Raw genomic sequence first — 21,995 nt, forward strand, 5'->3', positions numbered from 1 at the left:
ACCTTTTTCCTGCAAGTGTCACAGTTTACCTGCAAGGATGGTGGCGGCCTTATTCAGTCAGGAAAGTCCTTTGGAATCTTTTTTTGGGGGGTGGGGGGGAGAAACAGTATAATACCAGCCAATTTCAGAAGTATAATACCAGCCAGTTTTCTGAGAACTTTGAGATTTTGCTTTGGCTGCACGAGTTACCCAGTGGAATCAAGAATAAAAAATGAAAATTAGGATGATCTTGCAAGACATTCACCATGTGCTTTCATTTTTTCTTTCAGTCTATAAGAAAACAGGAATGGACAGCCATCATCCCAAACTCCCAGCTTATAGTCATTCCATATCCTCACTACCTCCCTCGAAGGTAATGCCATACACTGATATAGATTAAATCCTGCTGATGAATTATAATGATCTTTACTAGAAGAATATTTAGCCTGTGCTGCAGTAGGTGCCAGACCATTTTCTTCTCTTTCAGTAATCTTTGCATACATAAGAAAAGATCAAAATACTTCTACTTAATTATTTTCTGAGATACCACCTTGCATTGCATTGCAGAGGGATACCAAGTTGTAGCTGTGTATATTCTGCATATACATTCTCTGTGTCCAGTGATGTGAAAAAGATATTCTATTCAAATTTTCAGCACACGGTATGCGTTGCCATGGATCTCTGAATTCTCCTGTAATTAGGAGTGAGAAGCTTGCTTAAAGGAGAACTTCCACCTTAAAATCTACTTTGTCCAGTATTTTCTCCTTTCTGTGGGCGTCATGTATATTACGTGCCACTTTTCTAATGTGTTTCAAGTGGCTTACAACAGCAGAGAAAAGAAAACGAACAAAGCTACAATCATAAAAATAAAAAAGATAAAATAAAATAACTAAAACTAAATATCTTGTCTTAAAATTGAATATATACAACGCATATGTGTAACTGTGTTGATATTAAAGCTCCACCATGAGATAAAAACTATTTTTATTTGGCTGTAAACAATCCATCATAGCCTGAGGGTATAAAACAGGTTGTAGGTCACCTGTGGCAAGTTAAGGTTGCCTCTAGATGTCCAGGAAAATACAATTTTTCTTTAACTTGACTAACATGGACAAATATGAGCCAGGTGGGCAAGCAAAATATTTTATGAGCCAATAACTCTTGTGGCACTTACAAGGCTGCAGGGGCAGGGGGGGAAACTTCAGATTCTAGGCTGATAAATTTGAGTCTACCTTCCCTTCCTTTTCAAAAAATAGAAATCACTTGATTTTTACTCTTTTACTCTTAGGAAGGTGATACGTGTGGACATACATGCATTGTTGATTCCTGCATCCAGAAACCCAGAAGAATTTCAAACCATATGAAAACACTATTCATGGCTGAAAGCTGTAGTCCAAGGCTGGGGAACATGCAGCCCTCCAGACATGGTTGGTGTGTAACTCCCATCATCCCTCACCATTGGGTATGTTGGCTAGGGCTGATGGGAGCTGCAGCTCAACAAAATCTGGAAACCACATGTTCCCCACCCCTGCTGTAGAGGATTTCTACCCTTGCCTTTATCCTTGCACATCTCCTGATAGCCTGAATTCTCTGTTTATCTCATTTGTATAGTGCACTCCTTTTTATCTAAATTTCATTTCCAGGGCACTTAGGTAAAGGAGGACGCAGTGTGGTTTTTAAGGCAATCCGCTTTTCATAAAGATCAGGAAAACACCATCCTTTTCATTCTAGAGATTTTGAAACAAGAAATAATAACTTCCTTTCTTTCTGTTTGGGCGAGTTTGCACATCACGTTAAGCCACCCTGAAAATAAGCCACCACGGGTTGGTTGTTTGCTCAGTAACCCACATTTCTCCCAAAAATCAATTAAACACTGCAGCTCGCCATGGGTTATTTCCCCCTTAATCCTCCCGCCTGCTCCTAGTATATATCCCAGGCACCTTTGCAGCAGCAATCCTTGTTTCCTACATCAGCACCCTTTCTGCAGTTGGTCCGCCAAGGTTGCCAGCTCACGAGGGAAACGCCCCCCCATCAGATCACCAAATGCATATAATATTCTGAGCCCTTATGAATGTGGCAATGTGTTCATAAACTTTTTAAAATATTTTTTTTAATTCAGTGTCTTGTGCAAATGCGCAGGTACACAAGACCTCCTGTCTGCTATTTAGTCCAACATACGGATAGCACCCTCTTGTCACTGCCCTTATCAATTTCATCCTCTCCTTCAGAGCTTGCCTTGCTAGCAGACACCATTGTTGTTGTTTTAAGGCTGCTTCATGTGCTACCGAAGTAACTACACCCACCTGAAAAGCTCCTTCTCCTGCAGCCACCAGCTGCTTTCAGCTCCTCCCGCCCCGTCCGCCCTTCGTGCCTGTCACTTCCTTCCACTGGTCTCTGTTGTTAGCTGTTAGATATATATATGGGTTACAAAGCAGTGACCAGGATCAGTAAAGATATTCAAATTCCAAGGCAGAGCAGTGAGTGGGATCGGTAAATGTATGTAAACTTAATGGCAGAGCAGTAAAGCTGAGGGGGATTTTATGCAAATTTCTTAGCAGACTTTCAAATGTGCACACTTGAGCAAGACTGAAAAGAGAAAAAAGGTTGAGAACACATTCGAGACACTCTCCAGTGTCCTTTCTTCTCAACCTTTAGGAGCACAGGACAGAGGGCACTGACAGGTGATGAGGAGGGATGGCAGCCTGCCGAGCAAGATAACGAGCAGCAGCAGGGGTTTTCACCGCTCTAGCCGGGCAGCTCTCTAGCCATTCCCAACAAGTCACTCTGCCAGGTTCAGATGTCACAACAAGCCACCTTGAAAACAAACCATCATTGAACAACCCAACAACAAGCCATGGGTTCTCAGGGTGGCTTGTTTGTGGAAAACATCCCACAATGAAAAATTTGCTCTGGGTTTGGACGTTACAAGCTATCCTGAAACAACCCATGGTGACAACCCACTGTGGCTTATCGTGTTGTGCAAACCAGGTTGGTCTCTCTCTCTCTCTCTCAGATACACACACACACACACCCTTCCCTTGCCCCCCTGAAAAGAATCTTTCCAACTCACTTTTCATTAAAAGAAATGAACAACACAAGAAAAACTAAACCAAGAGTGATGATTTGGTTGTTTCACCCCACCCCTGCCCCAAAGTATTTGCCCTGGAATCCACTAGCAAATATTTATCCACTGCTCCATTGACAGAAATTATTCCTTCCACTAAGAGTGCATGCTAAAACTGAAGAAGCTTACATGATGGAACAAATTCTTCCTAATTGCCATCAGCTGGACAGATGATTGAGAAAAAATGACCTGTTACTGCACTTGTAGGAAGGCAGGATGAAACTATTGCTTCCCGTGGAGTTTTGTACTATCCTCTGCATCAGACTGGCTTTTACAACTGTAAAGCAAAGGAGCAATTTACATGTCAATAGCATTGACTGTTTCACTGATGTTCAGGCAAGCAGACTGCTCTGTAGTTACGAACTGGAGCTTTGATCATGTTTCCATACAAATTAGGGAGAGTTGATACCATCTTGGAACGAACCTGCTTCTACAACACAAGAGTGTAAAAACTGAAGGGTGAATACGCACTGCTGCTTCCAGGAATGGCACGGCTCCAGGAGCGGCTTGGCAAGATCTGTACCTCCTTTGGAGGTGGTGGTGTATATTTAGCTCTCTTACATGCACCTGCGAGAGTACTCCCATACAGTAAAAACACAAAGTGAGGTGCAGCGTAGATAGTTGAGCTCATAAAGTGGTGCATAGTTTAAGAATGGTGAAATAAAACTAAACCATCACCAACTAAGGACTAAATCCCATATCCTGCTGCATGGGAACAGGCTTATGGCCGGCACTGGGACCCTGGACTGCTCCTTCGTCTGGAGCAGGAATCACAGGCACTGCTGCTCCAGTTCTAGGGAAATGCTTCTCTCACTGAACACAGGAAACATCTGCGAAGAATATTTAAAATCAGGAGGGTCTGGCCAAATGCAACCCATCCTAAATGCCTCTAACCAATTTGAACTGGCCAACAGCTGCAGTAAGAGGATTTGCCCTTACATTTAGTGGCAAAGAGAGACAGCTCTGACCTTATTCTCTTCATGGGATGTGCCAAGTGCCATGGGGCTCAAACAAAGCGCTGTGCGGATTAATTCTCCGCGCCCTGCACCATCAGGATGCTGGCTGGAGGGGAAATATCGGCAGTTTAAGCCAGGCCATTATCTTCACAGTACAGAATCCTCCAGGTCTTTGGAATATGGTGATAACAGGGAGCTAACCCTCTGCCACCACTTTCTGTAAAGCTCCTGCATCTGCTCTATTTGGCCTAAATAGCTCCTTGCTGAGGGAAGCCCCCAGATTCTCCCTGTGTATCACCAGCCCACCTGCCCATTTGCCCCAGTGACTTGTGAGCCTTTGAATTTGAGAACCTGACACGGTGCAAGCCTAACTGTTTTGGTACTGGCCTGCTTAGACACTAGACTCTAGTGGCTAGAACTACAGCAAAGAATAGGGCAAAGCTGCACATGAAATAGTAGAGGAACTTGGAACAGCACTATTTGGGCAGTACTGCACCCATGATTTCTAGTCATTTATTCAACTGTGAAATGTTTAAAACTGGCATTTAAACTATCAGGAGAAGGACTTGAATTTGCCAGTTTCCCTCTCTGGCTGCAGCCACCTACACTATATTAAACACCATGCCAGATGATCCCCTGATCCTCAAAAAATGCTTTTCATGAGGCATAGGAGGTGATGCAGGAAGGAAGGAAATGCAAGCTAAGCTTTCCAAGTTAATAGTACCTCTGTGTCTGTGTAAGCCATCTCTGTTGTAAGCAGTCTCTTCCTGTTTTCCCAGTATCAAATGTGTTAATTGGCTTTTGTGAATGGCACCTTTTAAAAGACTTTAAAAACAGGTTAAGACCAGTCATAACTGGACTCCATTCCTACTTTTAAAGTATAACCCTGACCCTCACCCCATATGTGTTTGAGGCTTAACAGTCATGTGTATCACAGTTCATGTTCCTATCTCTCAAATCTTTAGAAAAGTTTATAACAGGGGGAAAAAATAGTATTGAAAAGGACATACAAAATGTGTAATTGTGCAAAATACAGTATTTAACAAATAACCAACAATTGTTTCACAATTGTAGGAAGACTAAGGAATATACCTAAACAGCTACATGACTAGGTAGCGTGGACAGCAGTAAGCAGCCAACACCAAGCTGTAATTTTATGTGGTCCAAAAAGGGACAAATCAAGACTTCATTCAATTTAAAAAAACTTCATTCAATTCAGGCTATATGCAGTTCGTAAGTGCACAGCAAGATGGTGGAAAGAGTAGAACAATTTTAAGTGCTCAATCTCCACCCAGTCAACATCTTGCCATGTATTACAGGTGGAAGAATAACACATCACTTCTAGAAATACTGTACTGTAGATATGAAAATTGATATAGTTAAATAAAGGTAATACATCTTGCTACTTCACATGATATTCACCAAATACAGTAAAGCGTTATACCTATCGTGTTATTGATCCCCATGTGAAAATATCTAAACGCATTCAGTTAACTCTGTAATCCAGTTCAAGCTTTACTGAATCCAGATACAATAAGAATCATAAGAGAGACTGTTACAGCATCTCATTTAGTCAAAGCAATGCAGTGAGCTGTGATAGTGCTCCTTTTAATTAGTATCAAGTATATTGTGGTGCTGATATTTTAAGAGATTTCAGCGTAATGCCATTTCTTCCTACCAATGCATTTTTAGTTGTTAATCTCTTATTTTGCTCCTGGTGTATTCTGAAGGAATGCTGTCCCAGATTTATGCATTTTATAAAACTCATATTGATTTCAGTTTTCAGTCTGTTTCAAGATTTATTGATCACAGAAGCTGACCTCAATGGTCAATAAATCTTTATTATATTCCTAAACAAAACTATGCTTGTAGTTAGAGAGATCATGATGTTATTAATTTTTGAAATAAACCAGCTACACTTGGAAAAAATGGAGGGAGAGTGTGCGGTTTTGCTTTTTAATAATGTAATCACATGGCAGTTGAGAGTAGCTATGCAGAAGGGAGATGCAATCTGTCACCAGCTTACACCAGACTAGTCCTATCAATGAGACTCAAGTGACCTGCAAAATACGAACTCAGCTGCAAATCTGATTTCTATTTTCCTAAAGGTAGTTATTCAAAATCTATAAAATATCCCTCTCTCCTTCCGTGGATATCCCTGGATATCTTATTCAGCTTTTCATCTTAGTTCTTGAAGTGGCATGTGTACCACTGGAAGGATGGAAAGTTCTAGCAAAATGAAGAAACAATTTTTAAAATTAATGAGCAATGAAATACCAAGGATTTGGGGAAGTGAAAGAATGTCAATTCTAGTAATTTTCAAGATCAGCTTAATTGATTAATTAAACTAATTAATTAATGGGCTAGTTCACATGATTGCAGCGAGGGAAACAGGCCATGGTGGCTTATTTCTCCTGTTGTGTGTGCCAGTCAGATTTCCCTAATTACCCGCGCTGGGGCAGCTTGCCATGTCGTCCAAACCCAGGCAGTATGGCTTATTAGGGGGCAGGGGCAGCAAGCCTCAAATAACCCAACAACAGCCCTTGGGTTATTTGAGGGTTGCTGTTCCCTCGAACAAGCCATGCCAGCCAGAATTGGATGACACTGCAAGCCGCAGCAGCGAGGGTAATTAGGGAAATCTGACAGGCATGCACGGCGAGGTTAACAAGTCACGGTTGCTTGTTAAGCATGCCACAACCATGCAAACAAGGGTAGTGTTTTGTTTATTTATTTATTACATTTATAAACCGCCCAATAGCCAACGCTCTCTAGTTCCCTTGTAGAATGTGGCTGCATCTCTGGGGGAGATGCTTGTTATTTATTCATTCATTCATTCATTCATTCACAGTTTTTATAACCCACTATTCCTCAAAAGCAGGAGCACAGAGCGGCTTACAAATATTGATAATACAAATACCAATAAAACAAAAATAAATCCTATTATTAAAATGAAACAGTTAACACATGACAATCACAATCTATTAGAGAGGCACAGAAGGAAACAAGTCAGAAGCCAAACTTATTTACAGTGGGGGCTAATCACACCTCTTCTGGGAGGGAGTTCCACAAATGGTGGGGGCACCGCTCAGAATGCCCTATGTCATGTCCTCCCCATAAAGGCGGTGAAGAGGGTGGGGACAGCGAGCAGTACATCTTCTGCAGATCGGAGGACCCTAGTTGGCCATTAATGGGGGAGGCACTCCCTTGGGAACCTGGGTCCCAAATCCTTATGTTGTCTGATTGTACAGCATAGGTCAAGTCATCTTAGACAAGTTGCCAACAGCAACTCTGAACTTGCTTCCTTGCTCCCTGAAAAAAATATTGACCCACTTGAAGCTCCTAAACAGATGTTCTAGGAGCAGATAGTTCTGTATACCCAAGCTCCGAAACGAGAAGATATCTTTAGAAGGTGCAATTCTACTATCTATTATGGTGAGTTATTAAGAATACTTAAGTCATTATTGGCAGTTCACACTTTTCAAAGTGAGTTGAAAGAAGCATTGAAAATAAGCCACAATTCAGCAACTGGAGAGCCTGTGTGATGCAAGAGACAGATTATTTGACGACAGCTAGGGAGACCTGGATTCTAATCCATGTTTGGCCACCTCACTGCGTGACCTTGGGTGAGTCATTATCTCTCAGCCTAAGCTATCTCAAAGGGTTAATGTGAAGATAAAAGGAGAATCATAGAATAGTAGTAGGGTTGGAAGGGGCCTACAAGGCCATTGAGTCCAACCCCCTGCTCAATGCAGGAATCCAAGTCAGAGCATCCCTGACAAATGGCTGTCCAGCCTCGTCTTAAAGGCCTCCAGTGTGGGAGAGCCCACCACCTCCCCAGGTAATTGGTTCCATTGCCGTATTGCTCTGACACTCAGGAAGTTTTTCCTGATGTTCAGCCGGAATCTGGCTTCCTGTAACTTGAGCCCATTATTCCGTGTCCTGCACTCTGGGATGATCAAGAAGAGATCCTGGCCTTCTTCTCTGTGACAACCTTTCAAGTACTTGAAGAGTGCTATCATATCTCCCCTCAGTCTTCTCTTCTCAAGGCTAAACATGCCCAGTTCTTTCAGTCTCTCTTCATAGGGCTTTGTTTCCAGTCCCCTGATCATCTTTGTTGCCCTCCTTTGAACCCTCTACAGCTTGTCTGCATCCTTCTTAAAGTGTGGTGCCCAGAACTGGACACAGTACTCCAGATGAGGCTAACCAGTGCTGAGTAGAGGGGAACTAGTACTTCCCGGGATTTGGAAGCGATGCTTCTATTAATGCAGCCCAAAATAGCATTTGCCTTTTTTGCAGCCACATCACATTGTTGGCTCATATTCAGCTTGTGATCGACGACAATTCCAAGATCCTTCTCGCTCATAGTGTGGTTGAGCCATGTATCCCCCATCTTGTAACTGTGCATTTGGTTTCTTTTTCCTAGGTGCAGAACTTGGTATTTGTCCCTATTAAATGCCATTCTGTTGTTTTCTGCCCAGCACTCCAGTCTATCCAGATCACTTTGAATTTTGTTTCTGTCTTCCAAAGTATTAGCTATCCCTCCCAATTTTGTGTCATCTGCAAATCTGATCAGCATTCCCTGCACCTCCTCCTCCAAGTCATTAATAAAAATGTTGAAGAGCACTGGGCCCAGGACTGAGCCCTGCGGTACCCCACTCGTTACCTCTCCCCAGCTTGAGAAGGCCCCATTGATAAGCACTCTTTGAGTCCGATTCTGTAGCCAACTGTGGATCCACATGATCGTTGTTTCATCTAGCCCACTTCGAGCAAGTTTGCTCATCAGGATATCATGGGGCACTTTGTCGAAAGCTTTGCTGAAGTCGAGGTATATGATGTCTACAGCATTCCCACGGTCTACAAGGGAGGTGACTTGATCAAAAAATGAGATCAGATTTGTCTGGCAGGACTTGTTTTTGACAAATCCATGTTGGCTTCGAGTAATCACGGCATTGTTGTCAAGGTGCTTACAGATGGATTGCTTTATGATCTGCTCCAGAATTTTCCCAGGGATTGATGTCAGACTGACTGGTCTGTAGTTCCCAGGTTCCTCCTTTTTACCCTTTTTGAAGACAGGGACAACGTTAGCCCTCCTCCAGTCATCTGGCACTTCCCCCGTCCTCCATGATTTCTCAAAGAGAATAGACAGCGGTTCTGAGAGTTCTTCTGCCAGTTCCTTTATTACTCTAGGATGCAGTTCATCTGGCCCTGGAGATTTGAACTCATTCAAAGTAATGAGGTGTTCCTTGACCATATGCCTGTCGATCTCAAGCTGCAATCCTGCCCCTTCAGCCTGTACTTCGCCTTTGCCAGGGGGGTCATAGACCCTCTTTTGGGAGAAGACTGAGCCAAAGTAGGAATTGAGCACCTCTGCCTTTTCTTTGTCATCTGTTATCATTTTGCCATCCTTATTTAATAGCTGAACAACCATTTCTTTCCTCTGCCTTTTACTATGCACGTAGCTGAAGAAAGCCTTTTTGTTGTTTTTAGCATCCCTCGCTAACCTCACCTCGTAAGAAAGAATGTAAGCTGTTTTGACCTCCTTGGAGGAAGGGCAGGATACAAATGCAGCAAAAATTTAAAAAAACACACAAAAAGTATTGTGCTAGGTGATCATGAAGATACTTTAAGTTGGTAACACCTTTCAGGGTCATTTGAAGAAAACCAGTGTAGTGTAGTGGTTAGAGTGTTAGACTGGGACTCAGGAGATCTGAGTTTTAGTCCCCACTCAGACATAAAGCTCAATGGGTAACTTTGGGCCAGTCAGTGATTCTCCACCTAACCTACCCCACAGGGTTGTTGTGAGGATAGACTAGAGCTGAGGAGGATTATATAAGACACCTTGGGTTCTTTCAAGAAAAAAAAGTTGGGATGTAAATGTAATAATAAATAAAAAACTTAATTTTGCAAGAAAAAATTAAAATAAACGGGTAGTTTTATACCTCAGTTACTTAAATTAAATGGGCTACAAATTAACCCCATGTGCAAATGTCAATTGTGTTTTATTCATAGACAATAAATGCTAAATTGTAATTTTTTTTTTCATAACTTTGGATATTGTGTAGCAAAGTACTGATGATAAGGGCAAGTTATGGAGCTGCTAACTTGCGAGTTTTTGCAAAAGATGTACCCATGGAGAATAGCATTAAACCAATACAGAAGAATATGGGATAAGGGGGGAAAATGACCAATTCCATAGACTAGGCAAATCTGTCCGTGTTTCTTCCCTGCATCTTCTCTCCTCCTGCTTCACCTGGTTACCTAAATGAGACATGCTCAACCTATAATACAGATATAAATTAAAAACACAGGAAAAACACTGGCTTCAGATTTGAAATATTTCCTGTATGGATAGTGCTCTTCTTATGTATATTGAATCTAGATATGATGTAAAGTCCAATGAGAAAACTCTGTATAAAGAACTGAAAGTATGATGGAAATGAATTTTCTGAGAGTTTTGACAAATATATCTTTCCTGCAACATTGTTTTACCAACAACAACGCTGAAGAGGCCTGATCTGTTAACACCTTATACAGCAGCAGTATGCTATAAATCGACTACTTTAATCTCATTAGGGTGATTCACACATGCATGTTTCCTCATTTGACCAAGTAGGGACTTGCATATGTGAATAAGCCACCACAGGCAGGATTTTCTTATCACAGTATAACATTTTATTAGTGGAGATGACTTCATCATTTATTACTTGCTCACTCCCAGTTGATAACATTCAACTGTGTGTGAAATGGCCCCATTCGTAGGTCTGGTAATGGATTTACATCATCATAGCTAATTCCCCTTCACATATGCCCAAATTCTGATGAAAACAGAAGGATTTTTTTTTAAGTATCTAAACCTAAAAGTTCATTTTTGTTTGTTCTGTGTAAATCAATCAAAACAAGGTTGGCAGGATTTCAAAAGTAAATGCATTGGTCAGACTGGTAACAAGTGTGCAAAATTTTCATTGCTTTCTAATTATGATCTGTGAAATTAATTAGGTTTTCCAAGATAAACCACGAAGTCAGGAGAACACATAATATTAATAGGGCCTCCTTTGTGTAAGGGGTAGGGTGGTAAATATACTCTTTCAAGTAAGTCTCTAAATGGAATGAAATCAAGTGTACAATTCTGCAAAAACCTGTAGAGAATGACTACTGTTTGGGTCTTTGGGGAGGGTGGTGTTTTGTGTAAGGAACATGCTAGTTATTAATCCTGGAGGCCCAATTCTTCCTTTCCACAGCAAAACCTAAAGAAGAGATTACAGAAGCAGATAGTTGGTCCTTTCCAGCACACCAGCACCCCCTCAAAAAAGAGAAAGGACTTAACTACAGAATGGGGAGAGAGGTTGGAGATTGTATCTAAAATGATCTCCTGAAGGGTTTATTATCAGGGTGTTATTTCCTATATACCTGAGTTGAAATCATTCTCCATGAATGGGGCAGCTAGACTTCATTTTGCTGAAACACGTTAAGTCAAATCAATATCAAACAGCCTGTACTCTGAGCAAAGAGCAAGATAACACATGATGGGCTAAATGCGGTCTTGCAGCTTTACATCGACTTATTGTTTATGAACTTCCAATAATCAATTGAGCCATTTGCCAAGCAATTAAACACACACCACAATAGCACTTCCAGTCCTGCTATGTTTTAGTCCACCACGCAGATAATTAAAGAATTCATAGGTATGCTATTTTCCTATCATAAGATTTCTGGATTCCAAAGTCTATTCACCATTTTAGCCATATTTGAAAAATATTCGCGATCCAGACATTAGCATACTGTAGTGCATATGTAACCTTATGAACTTGAAGCATAACGGTATAGCCTGAAAAGTGACATTTGTAAGGATGAAGGATAAGGTTGCTTTTCTCTATTTTGGTACATATAACCAATATTCTTCTCTGCTGAGACCTCTGAAAGAAATTTTACTGCAGTGTAAATTTCTGTACATAAAGAACCCAGTTAAATAAGAGCTAGAGAAATACACCTATTTCTCCTTCTATGTGTACTGCTTCATATCATGGACACAGTTCATTCCTGAAACATGCAGCCTTTCCTGCCAAGAAACTAAGAGACAGAAGATTATCTTCTCTCCCTGCTACCTCCTGCTGCCCAAATCTTTTATTTTCTCAATGAATTGTCCAAAAGCAAACATCAACCTTGCAGTGAGTCATCACACAAAAATGGAAGTCAGAATGTTACTGACATGACAGATGTGCCATGCAGGGGAGCAGAGAGGTGGTATTACTTTACACACACTAAACTTCTATATCAAATTTGTTGTTGTTGTTCAGTCGTTAAGTCATGTCCGACTCTTCGTGACCCCATGGACCATAGCACGCCAGGCCGCCCTGTCCTCCGCTCTCTCCCGGAGTGTGCTCAAGTTCATATTCATTGCAGCGGTGATGCTATCTAGCCATCTCATCCTCTGCCATCCCCTTCTCCTTTTGCCTTCAATCTTTCCCAGCATCAGGGTCTTTTCCAGGGAGTTTTCTCTTCGCATTAGGTGGCCAAAATATTTGAGCTTCAGCATCTGTCCTTCCAACGAGCAGTCAGGGTTGATTACCTTTAGGATTGACTGATTTGACCTCCTTGCAGTCCAGGGGACTCGTAAGAGTCTTCTCCAGCACCACAGTTTGAAAGCATCAATTCTTCTGCGCTCAGCCTTCCATATAGTCTAGCTCTCACAGCCATACATTACTACTGGGAAATCTATATCAAATACGCCGATAGTAATGCATCTTTTTATCGTTCTGCTTTCCATAATATACATGGACTATCTTGTTGTCAGCTCTATAGGCAAGGTGCTGATTTTTGTTGGATTCTTCTCTTTCCCACAGCTGGAGTGCCAAGCTGTACTTGACCCCAAGTAACATTGTATTGCTAACAGCTATCGCTCTAATTGGGGTTTGTGTCTTCATCCTGGCAATAATCGGCATATTGCATTGGCAAGAGAAGGTAAGCTTGATTAGTTGCAAACGTTTGTCTTTCTTACCACAAGTCCAGACGATACAGCATTTTGAAATAAACTCTGTATCTTCCTTTTTTATTAAGCCTATTACTTTGGGGAAAAGTTACCATTTTAAACATGATGATTTCAAGTAATTTTCTCACTAACCAACTGGGAAAATAATAGTGTGTGGTACAAGGAAGCACAGCTCCATGGCAGAACATGCAAATTGTCCCAGATTCAATCCCCATCATCTCCAGTTAAAAAGATCTTGGATAGCAGGGCTGGGAAAGGTATCTAGCAGAGACCTCAGGGAGCCACTGCCTGTCAGAGTAGACAGTAATAGACTAGATATACTAGTGATCTGATGGTATAAGGCAGGTTTAGACATAAGCTGTGGCCTTTGAGTTTCAGTTTAGAGGAGAATGGCATGTTACAGTATAAATCATTCATACGGTTTAGGTCTTATCAAGAGAGGATCTTGCCCTGCATCAGGTACTTTTGTGGGAGTTATTCAGTAGGACGTGTTTCGCTTCTGTATGGTTTACACACCGTACATTTTCCACATGGAGGAACTTGTTCATGTGAACATATCCCAGTTTTCCTTTGCTCTGTTTTCTGTAGAATCGTATCCACAAGCTTCTGTGAGAATGGGAAGATGCCCAGGAGGTCCATCTTGGCTGAGATGAGGATAGCAGGTCACTTACAGGGCTCTTGTAGTGGGGCTGCCGCTCAAGACTGTGAAGATAGGCTACTTCCTAGCAGAGTTGTAAGCAGACAATAGGTTTACGGTAGCCACTTAATTCCTGTCTCTTCCCACATAGGGAATAGGTTACCACCCATCAAGGCCTGAGCCAAAGCTTTGTGGTCTGAGCTTTGTGGGGCCAAAGAGGAATTTCACCTAGCTATCCATGCCAGTCTCTCTGAGCAGCTCATAGGGGAGGGGTTAAAACTACCCTCTCCACACTTGGTCTTAGCCAAAGCATACATGCCACTTGCCTTCAGTAAAGTTGTGGCTTATTTAATCTCATTTATTGGTATCTGCCTCTTTCATTTTTCCATAAGCAGTAGATCGTATCACTTAATATTGCAAGTAGGATCACAGTTTAATGCTCAATATTTTTTTTCAAACCCAGTAAATAGAAAACTAGCGGAGCATAGCAGCACTAGAACCTTTCTCCCCAATGGCCTGGTTTTTTTATTTGCTTCAAGTGGAGGACCATTCAAAAATAGTATCCGCCTTCTACAGTGGTACAGTCACTTCTGTCACCTGAGTCTACTGTAGGAGGCCTCTGTGGGGAAAAGAAGAAAAGTGCCTTAAAGCGTTGCTAAACTGGAAGTGTCTGTGTGACCATGGCCTTGGATGTCTTGCTCTGCCTACAGTTTAACTGAAAGGTACTGGGAACAATGTGGCTCTGTCAGTGAATGAAATTTAAACCACGCTTCCTTTTTTTCAGTTGGGCTACAATACAAAGGGATTTCACCCCTCTGAATTGTATCCTTGCTGAGTTTTTTATTGACAAGTTTCAAAACCGACTGTTTTACTCCATAGAAATGCATTGATCTGCAGAAGCCATTTGAAAAGCTTCTTTTCATGCCACAAAAGAAAAATGTGTCCCAGTTTCTCATATGGCTCTCCATTCACAGCTAACAGCTAGCCAGCAGGGTAGCCAATAAGCACTGCTGCCTAGCCAAGCCGTAATCATAACTGTCAAAATTATTGCATTTTAGACTTGCTGTTGCTTGTCGGTATTCTTTGAAACAAAACAGCCTAGTTAAGTGTCTAGAAAGGTTTTGCACACATTTGAAAATTAGTAAGGCTGTTGTCATGAACCCTGGAAAAATATTAACAAAAAACAGATGCTGAAGGTACAAAACAACAACGAAATACTCAGGATGGCACTTGAATTGGCATACAGCACCAAGTCAGCACAACTGCGCTTTTACTGGTTGGGGATATCTCTCACCCCTAAACTCTAAAATGGATAATGATCCCTAGCTACCTTAGTGGCACTCACTGAAATCGATTTCACTGTACAGAAAAGTCCATATTTTGAAGAACCATGTGGAAGCTGGGCACTGCAAAATTTCTGGGAAATCAGGGATGTTTGGGGAACTTGGCATGTGGGGTGCCACCTCACTTCTTAAAATTCTGTAGAACTGCTTTAAAACCAACATTTAAGCACAGTTTCAGTTACATCTTTTACTTCTGTGTGTAAGAGTTAGGATACAACAGAGAAATGTATCCATATAAACCACAAATATCTATATATTGTTTCTGGACTTTTGTGTTAAATGAAAAAGTATCACAGATAACCTTTTCAAAATGCCATGCAAGAGAGACTGGCGTGGAATTACTGTTTGAATGGAGCAAAGTCAGGCATGGGAGGGTGCTGCGCATTATGCAGTGTGAATTTGCTGGCATAGCGGGTAGGGTAGATGGGAACCTGTCATAGACTGTTTTTATAGACTGAGAGAGCCTTAGCGACACGAGCATGTTACTGCCAAGAAGCCAGAGTGTGATAACACTTTATAGAAGCACTGTTTTTCCCTGAAAGATAAAGTCCTGACAGTAAAATCCAGAAGGGCATAGTCAATTCAACAAGAAGGGCCACTGTGCACTTAGAGAGCAAGAACAGCTTGTCAGATAAGGGTGAGGTAGGCAAGGAACACTTTTCACAAAACACCTTAAGATACAACTGTCATGTTTCTTCCTGCATCAGACTTCTCCTTAGTTGCAGGTGTAAGTTTGTTCTTAGTTTAGTAAACCCTTGAAAGGAATGTTTATAGGAAATTTTGTACTGGACAGATGGTCCCAGGAATATGGAAGACAGCAGACTGCAAAAGAAGACACATCCAAACCTAGATAGAGACTATATGCTTCTTGTTTTGTTGAGACCATGGACATGTCAGTCATATACTCACAAATATTTATTTTATCTTTCCTGGGAATGTGTACTTTCCCCTTACTTTCAAAGATGCTGGTTGCTTTGCTATACCCACAACGATCATTTGAGCCACACTTTATTAATAGTATTTGAGGGAGAATGTTTCTAAAACAGGGCTGGAGCAGGCATACCAGATGTGGCAGCTTTGGAACTTTCCCTCAGATCTTAGCATATATATGCAGTGCAGATGATAGTACATTCATGTGCCATTTATGCTTTACTGCCCTAGCAAAGCATGTAATAGACCAGCCCAAACTGTTGGTCCATTAATACTAAAAAGAGTTGGTCATTAACTCTGGCAGCCATTTCTGAAAAGAGTGCTCCTCTAAAATGGTATCTATTTAAGTACTAATTGTTGAAGCTTTTAGAAAGCCTTCCATCATCATTGTCATGATAAATTAGCAAGTCGTTCTGTGATAGTCTATTGCTTCCAGTAATCAAAACGCAAAGTGCATCCACTGTAACTATTTGTGTTCTTTAAAATATTTGGTTTTGTTTTCCAGAAAGCAGATGACAGAGAGAAAAGACAAGAAGCCCACCGGTTCCATTTTGATGCTATGTGACATGCCGTAATAGCTGGATGAAGGAGCATTCGCTTGGTCTAAAATACGTTTGAGCCTAAAAGGGCTGTAAGGAAGAGGGTATTGTTGCTGTGCTATTTGTAAATGTTGCGTTGTTTTTAATTTATTTGTAAAGGGTTAAAATCACGCCTATCTCACATGGCCTTCACGTAATTGGTTGTATATATTTACTGTTTTCTCTTTATTTAACAAAGCTGTAAATTCCGCTTTAGTAGTGGGATCATACTGCATGCATTCCATCATTTGCATACTCTGTACAATGTTTCATGAAAAGGAAGTTATATGTACATTGAAAGTGAGTCCAGTGAGCAAAATCCTTTTAGTGCCACTTGAATAAGCCCTGTCACATATACATTCCCAAAATGTGAATTGCATTTTTATAATTTACTGTCCAGCAAATTGTCAGATGAGATAAGTCATCTCATGTTATTCTGACTGTATTCCAGGGTGTTTGATCTGAAGTGCTCTGGATTGCTTATTTTTGTATTAATCTTTGCATTCAATCAAGTGAGAGGAAAAGCTTTAAATTGGAAGGTAAAAACACCCTAATAAGTAATAAAATCACAAGAGCTATTAGTGTATTAAAACTGGAGATGCAGGTACATAATTCAACATCTTAAATTATGCCTTTCTAAAATGAAGTAATTTTTCATGACTTATTCTTAGTAGTAGTTATCATGTAATTACACAGAAGCTTAATCATGAAAACATTTGACCAATAACACTAAGTGAAGTTCTTGAAGAATGGCTGGGGAGAGAATTGTCCAAGAAGAAGTTTATTTTGTAAAAGTGTACGTCTTTCCAAATTGACTTATGATTAAGGGCTGGACTATGCTATATTACGTTTTTCATGTAATCTTACCTGAGGCTATGTTGCAGAACCAAATCAAATTTTTGTATTTACATGACTATGAGCAAAGAGATTCCCATTATGTTTGAAATGCACGTTATGTAATGCAGTTCCTTTATTCTTAGAGTTTTATTTATGATTTATTATGCTTTGAAACTGTTACCCTGTATTCCTAATAAACTGTGTCTATTAAGTTTATTTGTTTAAACTACTTTGTATACTACTTGATGTCCTAAGATTACTAAGTGGTTTACATAAAAAATAAAATACAATATAAAAACCAGTACATTAGAAATGTTACATGAACAGTAAAACCAGAGCAGTGCAATTACAAGTCAGGGAATGCTTGAATAAAATATATGTCTTCAAGAGGCATCTAAAGCTCCCCACAATTTCTGCCTCTTAGACCACACATGGGGGAGCATTCCAGAAGATAGGTGCCGCTGCTGAGAAGGCCTGGTTATGTGCCGTAGCCTGACAACATGCTATTGGTCGTGGAATGACCAATAAGGCCACTTCAGAAGATCTTGGGTCAATTTGCTGTATATAGGGGAAGATGGCCTGCTAGGTATCCTGAGTTGTTTAGGGCTTTGAATGTCAGCAACAAAATCTGAACATGGCTCAGTAGCTAATAAGCAGTCAGTGCAGTTCTTTTAACGTGGGTGTAATATATGTATAGCTCGGCGCTCCACTGAGAAACCAAGCTGCTGCATTCTGCACTAGCTGCAGCATCTGAACCAAGCACAAGGGCAGCCCCACATAGAGTGCATTACAATAGTCTAACCATGAGGCTACCAGTGCATAGATTGCAGTGACTAGGCTATCCCTATCCAGGAATAGGCACAATTGGCGTATCAACCAAAGTTGGTAATGGATGCTCCAGGTCACTGAGGTCACTTGGGCCTCCAGTGACAAGGATGGAACCCGGCGCAGCCCCAAACTACATACCTGCTCTTTCAGAGGAAGTGCAACCCTATCCAGAACAGGCAAGCACCCAAATTCCTGGACCTGGAAACCGCCCAGCCACAGGCTATCTTAACAGGTTTCAGCTACAATTTATTACCTTCATGCAAGCCATAACTGCATCTAGGCACCAGTTCAAAACATGCACAGCCTCTCCTGATTCAGATGTCACAGCAAAATAATGCAGGGTGTCAGCATATTGGTGACAACTTGCCCCAAATCTCCTAATGACCACTTCCAATGGCTTCATATAGATACAATACAGATATAATACAATATTGGGGACAAAATTGTGTCCTGTGGCACCACGTAGTTCAACTGCCAGGGGGAAGCGGCACAGTTGCCCAATGTTATTCTCTGGAACCAACCCTGTAAATGCTGAACCACTGCAAAAAAAAAAAAAGTGCTCCCAACTCAGAGGTGGTCTAGGATACCGTAGTCAACACTATCGAAAGTGGCTGAGAGATCGAGAAGAAGTAACAGGCTCTTGCTCTCCTGTCTCACTCCCAAAGAAGGTCATCCATCAGGGCAGCCAAGGCTGATTCAGTCCAACAAGTTGGCCTACTTTACAAAAGGTGGAACTAAATGGTGTTTCATTTCAATACGACATACGTGTCGGCCACCTGTATCAAATACTGGATTAATCTTGCCATTGACCTGTAAAAGGAGGATCAAAGTTGGCATTTGAGATGAGGAGACAGGATGCATATGAAGCCGCCTTGTATCGAGGTGCTCAGGCCGTTGGGCTATCTAGCTCAGTATCATCTAGTGACAGCAGCTCCCCAAGGTCTCAGGTATTGGTATTCCCCAGGTCTAAATTTATTTTAAAGGAAGATGCCAGGAATTGAATCTGAGTTCATTTAAATCAGGCTTGCCCATAGCTATGGTTCCTCCCCCATCATGGCTGTTGGGCGTTACGTCTGCCCCAGCCTCAGCACTTCATAGGACGGTAGCAAGAGAGAAATAAGTACACATTTGCATCAGAACTGGAGCTCATTTTTCCCCTCTAGTTGTCACAGGCCATTGTCATGAATACTAGTCAACACTTGCTAGAGTTTATTTCCATGTTGCACCACTATCACTGCCTATTAGTTGCTCTAGTGGTTTGGGACTGGCACAGTTCCCTGCCATACACTCCAAATATAGAAGTAATGTTGTAATGAGCTATTTTTATCTCCCCATCACTGACAATGCACAAGGAAAGCTATTGGAAATATTTAGGGATGTGAGAGAATTCTGCCATGGATCCCAGGGAGGCCAAATTCCACTGAATTTGGCCCCCCAGAATCTGTGGCGGAACGGAGCAACCCACCCCACCATCCCACGAAAGCCCCGCGAAATGGAGCCTACCTGGATGCAGCTCTGGCGGCAGCGGCTCCGGCGGCTCCAGCCGCTGCCAGGCTGCAGCCGCAAATGGTGGCCGCTACACCAGCCGCCATTTGCATCCCCGCTTTTGCCATGATTTGTTGTTTATTCGGTCAGTCGCTTCCAACTCTTCGTGACTTCATGGACCAGCCCACGCCAGAGCTTCCTGTCAGCCATCGCCACCCCCAGCTCCCCCAAGGTCGAGTCCGTCACCTCCAGAATATCATCCATCTATCTTCCCCTTGGTCGGCCCCTCTTCCTTTTGCCTTCTACTTTCCCTAGCATCAGCATCTGCTCCAGGGTATCCTGTCTTCTCATGATGTGGCCAAAGTACTTCAGTTTTGCCTTTAATATCATTCCCTCAAGTGAGCAGTCTGGCTTGATTTCCTGGAGGATGGACTGGTTTGATCTTCTTGCAGTCCAAGGCACTCTCAGAATTTTCCTCCAGCACCACAGTTCAAAAGCATCTATCTTCCTTCGCTCAGCCTTCCTTATGGTCCAGATCTCGCAGCCATAGGTTACTACGGGGAATACCATTGTTTTCACTATGCGGACCTTTGTTGTCAGTGTGATGTCTCTGCTCTTCACTATTTTATCAAGATTTGTCATTGCTGTCCTCCCAAGAAGTAAACATCTTCTGATTTCCTGGCTGCAGTCAGCGTCTGCAGTAATCTTTGCGCCTAGAAAGACAAAGTCTGTCACTGCCTCCATGTTTTCTCCCTCCGTTTGCCAGTTATCAATCAAGCTGGTTGCCATAATCTTGGTTTTTTTGAGGTTTAGCTGCAACCCAGCTTTTGCACTTTCTTCTCTCACCTTCGTCATGAGATTCCTCAGCTCCTCCTCGCTTTCAGCCATCAAAGTGGTATCATCTGCATATCTGAGATTGTTAATGTTTCTTCCAGTGATTTTAACTCCAGCCTTGGCTTCATCAAGCCCAGCACGTCGCATGATGTGTTCTGCGTACAGGTTGAATAGGTAGGGTGAGAGTATACAGCCCTGCCGTACTCCTTTCCCAATCTTAAACCAGTCCGTTGTTCCGTGGTCTGTTCTTACTGTTGCTACTTGGTCGTTATACAGATTCCTCAGGAGGCAGACAAGATGACTTGGTATCCCACCAAGAACTTGCCACAATTTGTTATGATCCACACAGTCAAAGGCTTTAGAATAGCCAATAAAACGGAAATAGATGTTCTTCTGAAACTCCCTGGCTTTCTCCATTATCCAGCGGATATTGGCAATTTGGTCTCTAGTTCCTCTGCCTTTTCTAAACCCAGCTTGTACATCTGGCAATTCTCGTTCCATGAATTGCTGGAGTCTACCTTGCAAGATCTTGAGCATTACTTAATTGGCATGTGAAATAAGTGCCACTGTTGGATAGTTTGAACATTCTTTGGTGCTTCCCTTTTTTGGTATGGGGATATAAGTTGATTTTTTCCAATCTGTTGGCCATTCTTGTGTTTTCCAAATTTGCCGGCATATGGCATGCATCACCTTGACAGCATCATCTTGCAAGATTTTAAACAGTTCAGCTGGAATACCGTCGTCTCCTGCTGCCTTGTTATTAGCAATGCTTCTTAAGGTCCATTCAACCTCACTCTTCAGGATGTCTGGCTCTAGCTCACCGACCACACCATCAAATCTATCCCCGATATTATTATCCTTCCTATACAGATTTTCCGTATATTCTTGCCACCTTTTCTTGATCTCTTCTGCTTCTGTTAGGTGCTTGCCATCTTTGTTTTTGATCATACCCATTTTTCCCCGGAATTTACCTCCGATGTTTCTAATTTTTTTGGAAGAGGTCTCTTGTCCTTCCTATTCTATTATCTTCTTCCGCTTCCGTGCATTGCTTGTTTAAAAATAATTCTTTATCTCTTCTGGGTAACCTCTGGAATTTTGCATTTAATTGGGCATATCTCCTCCTATCACTGTTGCTTTTTGCTTTCCTTCTTTCTTGGGCTGCTTCCAGTGTCTCAGCAGACAGCCATCTTGCCTTCTTGGTTTTCTTTTTGTTTGGGATGTTTTTTGTTGCCGCCTCCTGAACAATGTTGTGAACTTCTGTTCATAGTTCTTCCGGGACCCTTCTACTAAATCTAGTCCCTTAAATCTATTCTTCACCTCCACAGCATATTCTTGAGGAATATTCGTGAGCTCATATCTAACTGATCTGTGGGTCTTCCCTATTCTCTTTAGTCTGATTCTAAACTGTGCAATAAGAAATTCGTGATCTGAACTACCATCAGCTCCAGGTCTTGTTTTTACCAACTGCATAGATGTCC

General features: G+C 41.8%; 1 protein-coding gene and 1 long non-coding RNA gene across 2 annotated transcripts in view; one reads left to right on the forward strand and one right to left on the reverse strand.

Moving 5' to 3' along the window:
• The window catches only part of ITFG1 (integrin alpha FG-GAP repeat containing 1), a 172,990-nt gene extending 155,409 nt beyond the window's left edge, over positions 1-17,581 (forward strand). The window contains exons 16-18 of the mRNA XM_084813044.1: positions 270-352; positions 12,900-13,017; positions 16,461-17,581. Coding sequence (XP_084669170.1) covers positions 270-352; positions 12,900-13,017; positions 16,461-16,520 — 261 coding nt within the window. The 3' untranslated portion in view covers positions 16,521-17,581. The remainder of the gene's footprint in view (positions 1-269; positions 353-12,899; positions 13,018-16,460) is intronic.
• Positions 1-21,995, reverse strand: part of LOC146338885 (uncharacterized) — a 42,017-nt gene that overhangs the window by 8,471 nt on the left and 11,551 nt on the right. The window lies entirely within an intron of this gene.

The sequence above is a fragment of the Heloderma suspectum genome, chromosome 8 (genome assembly GCF_057233095.1).
Source record: "Heloderma suspectum isolate Gila_16-S chromosome 8, 16-S_ref, whole genome shotgun sequence".
Lineage (NCBI taxonomy): Eukaryota > Metazoa > Chordata > Lepidosauria > Squamata > Helodermatidae > Heloderma > Heloderma suspectum.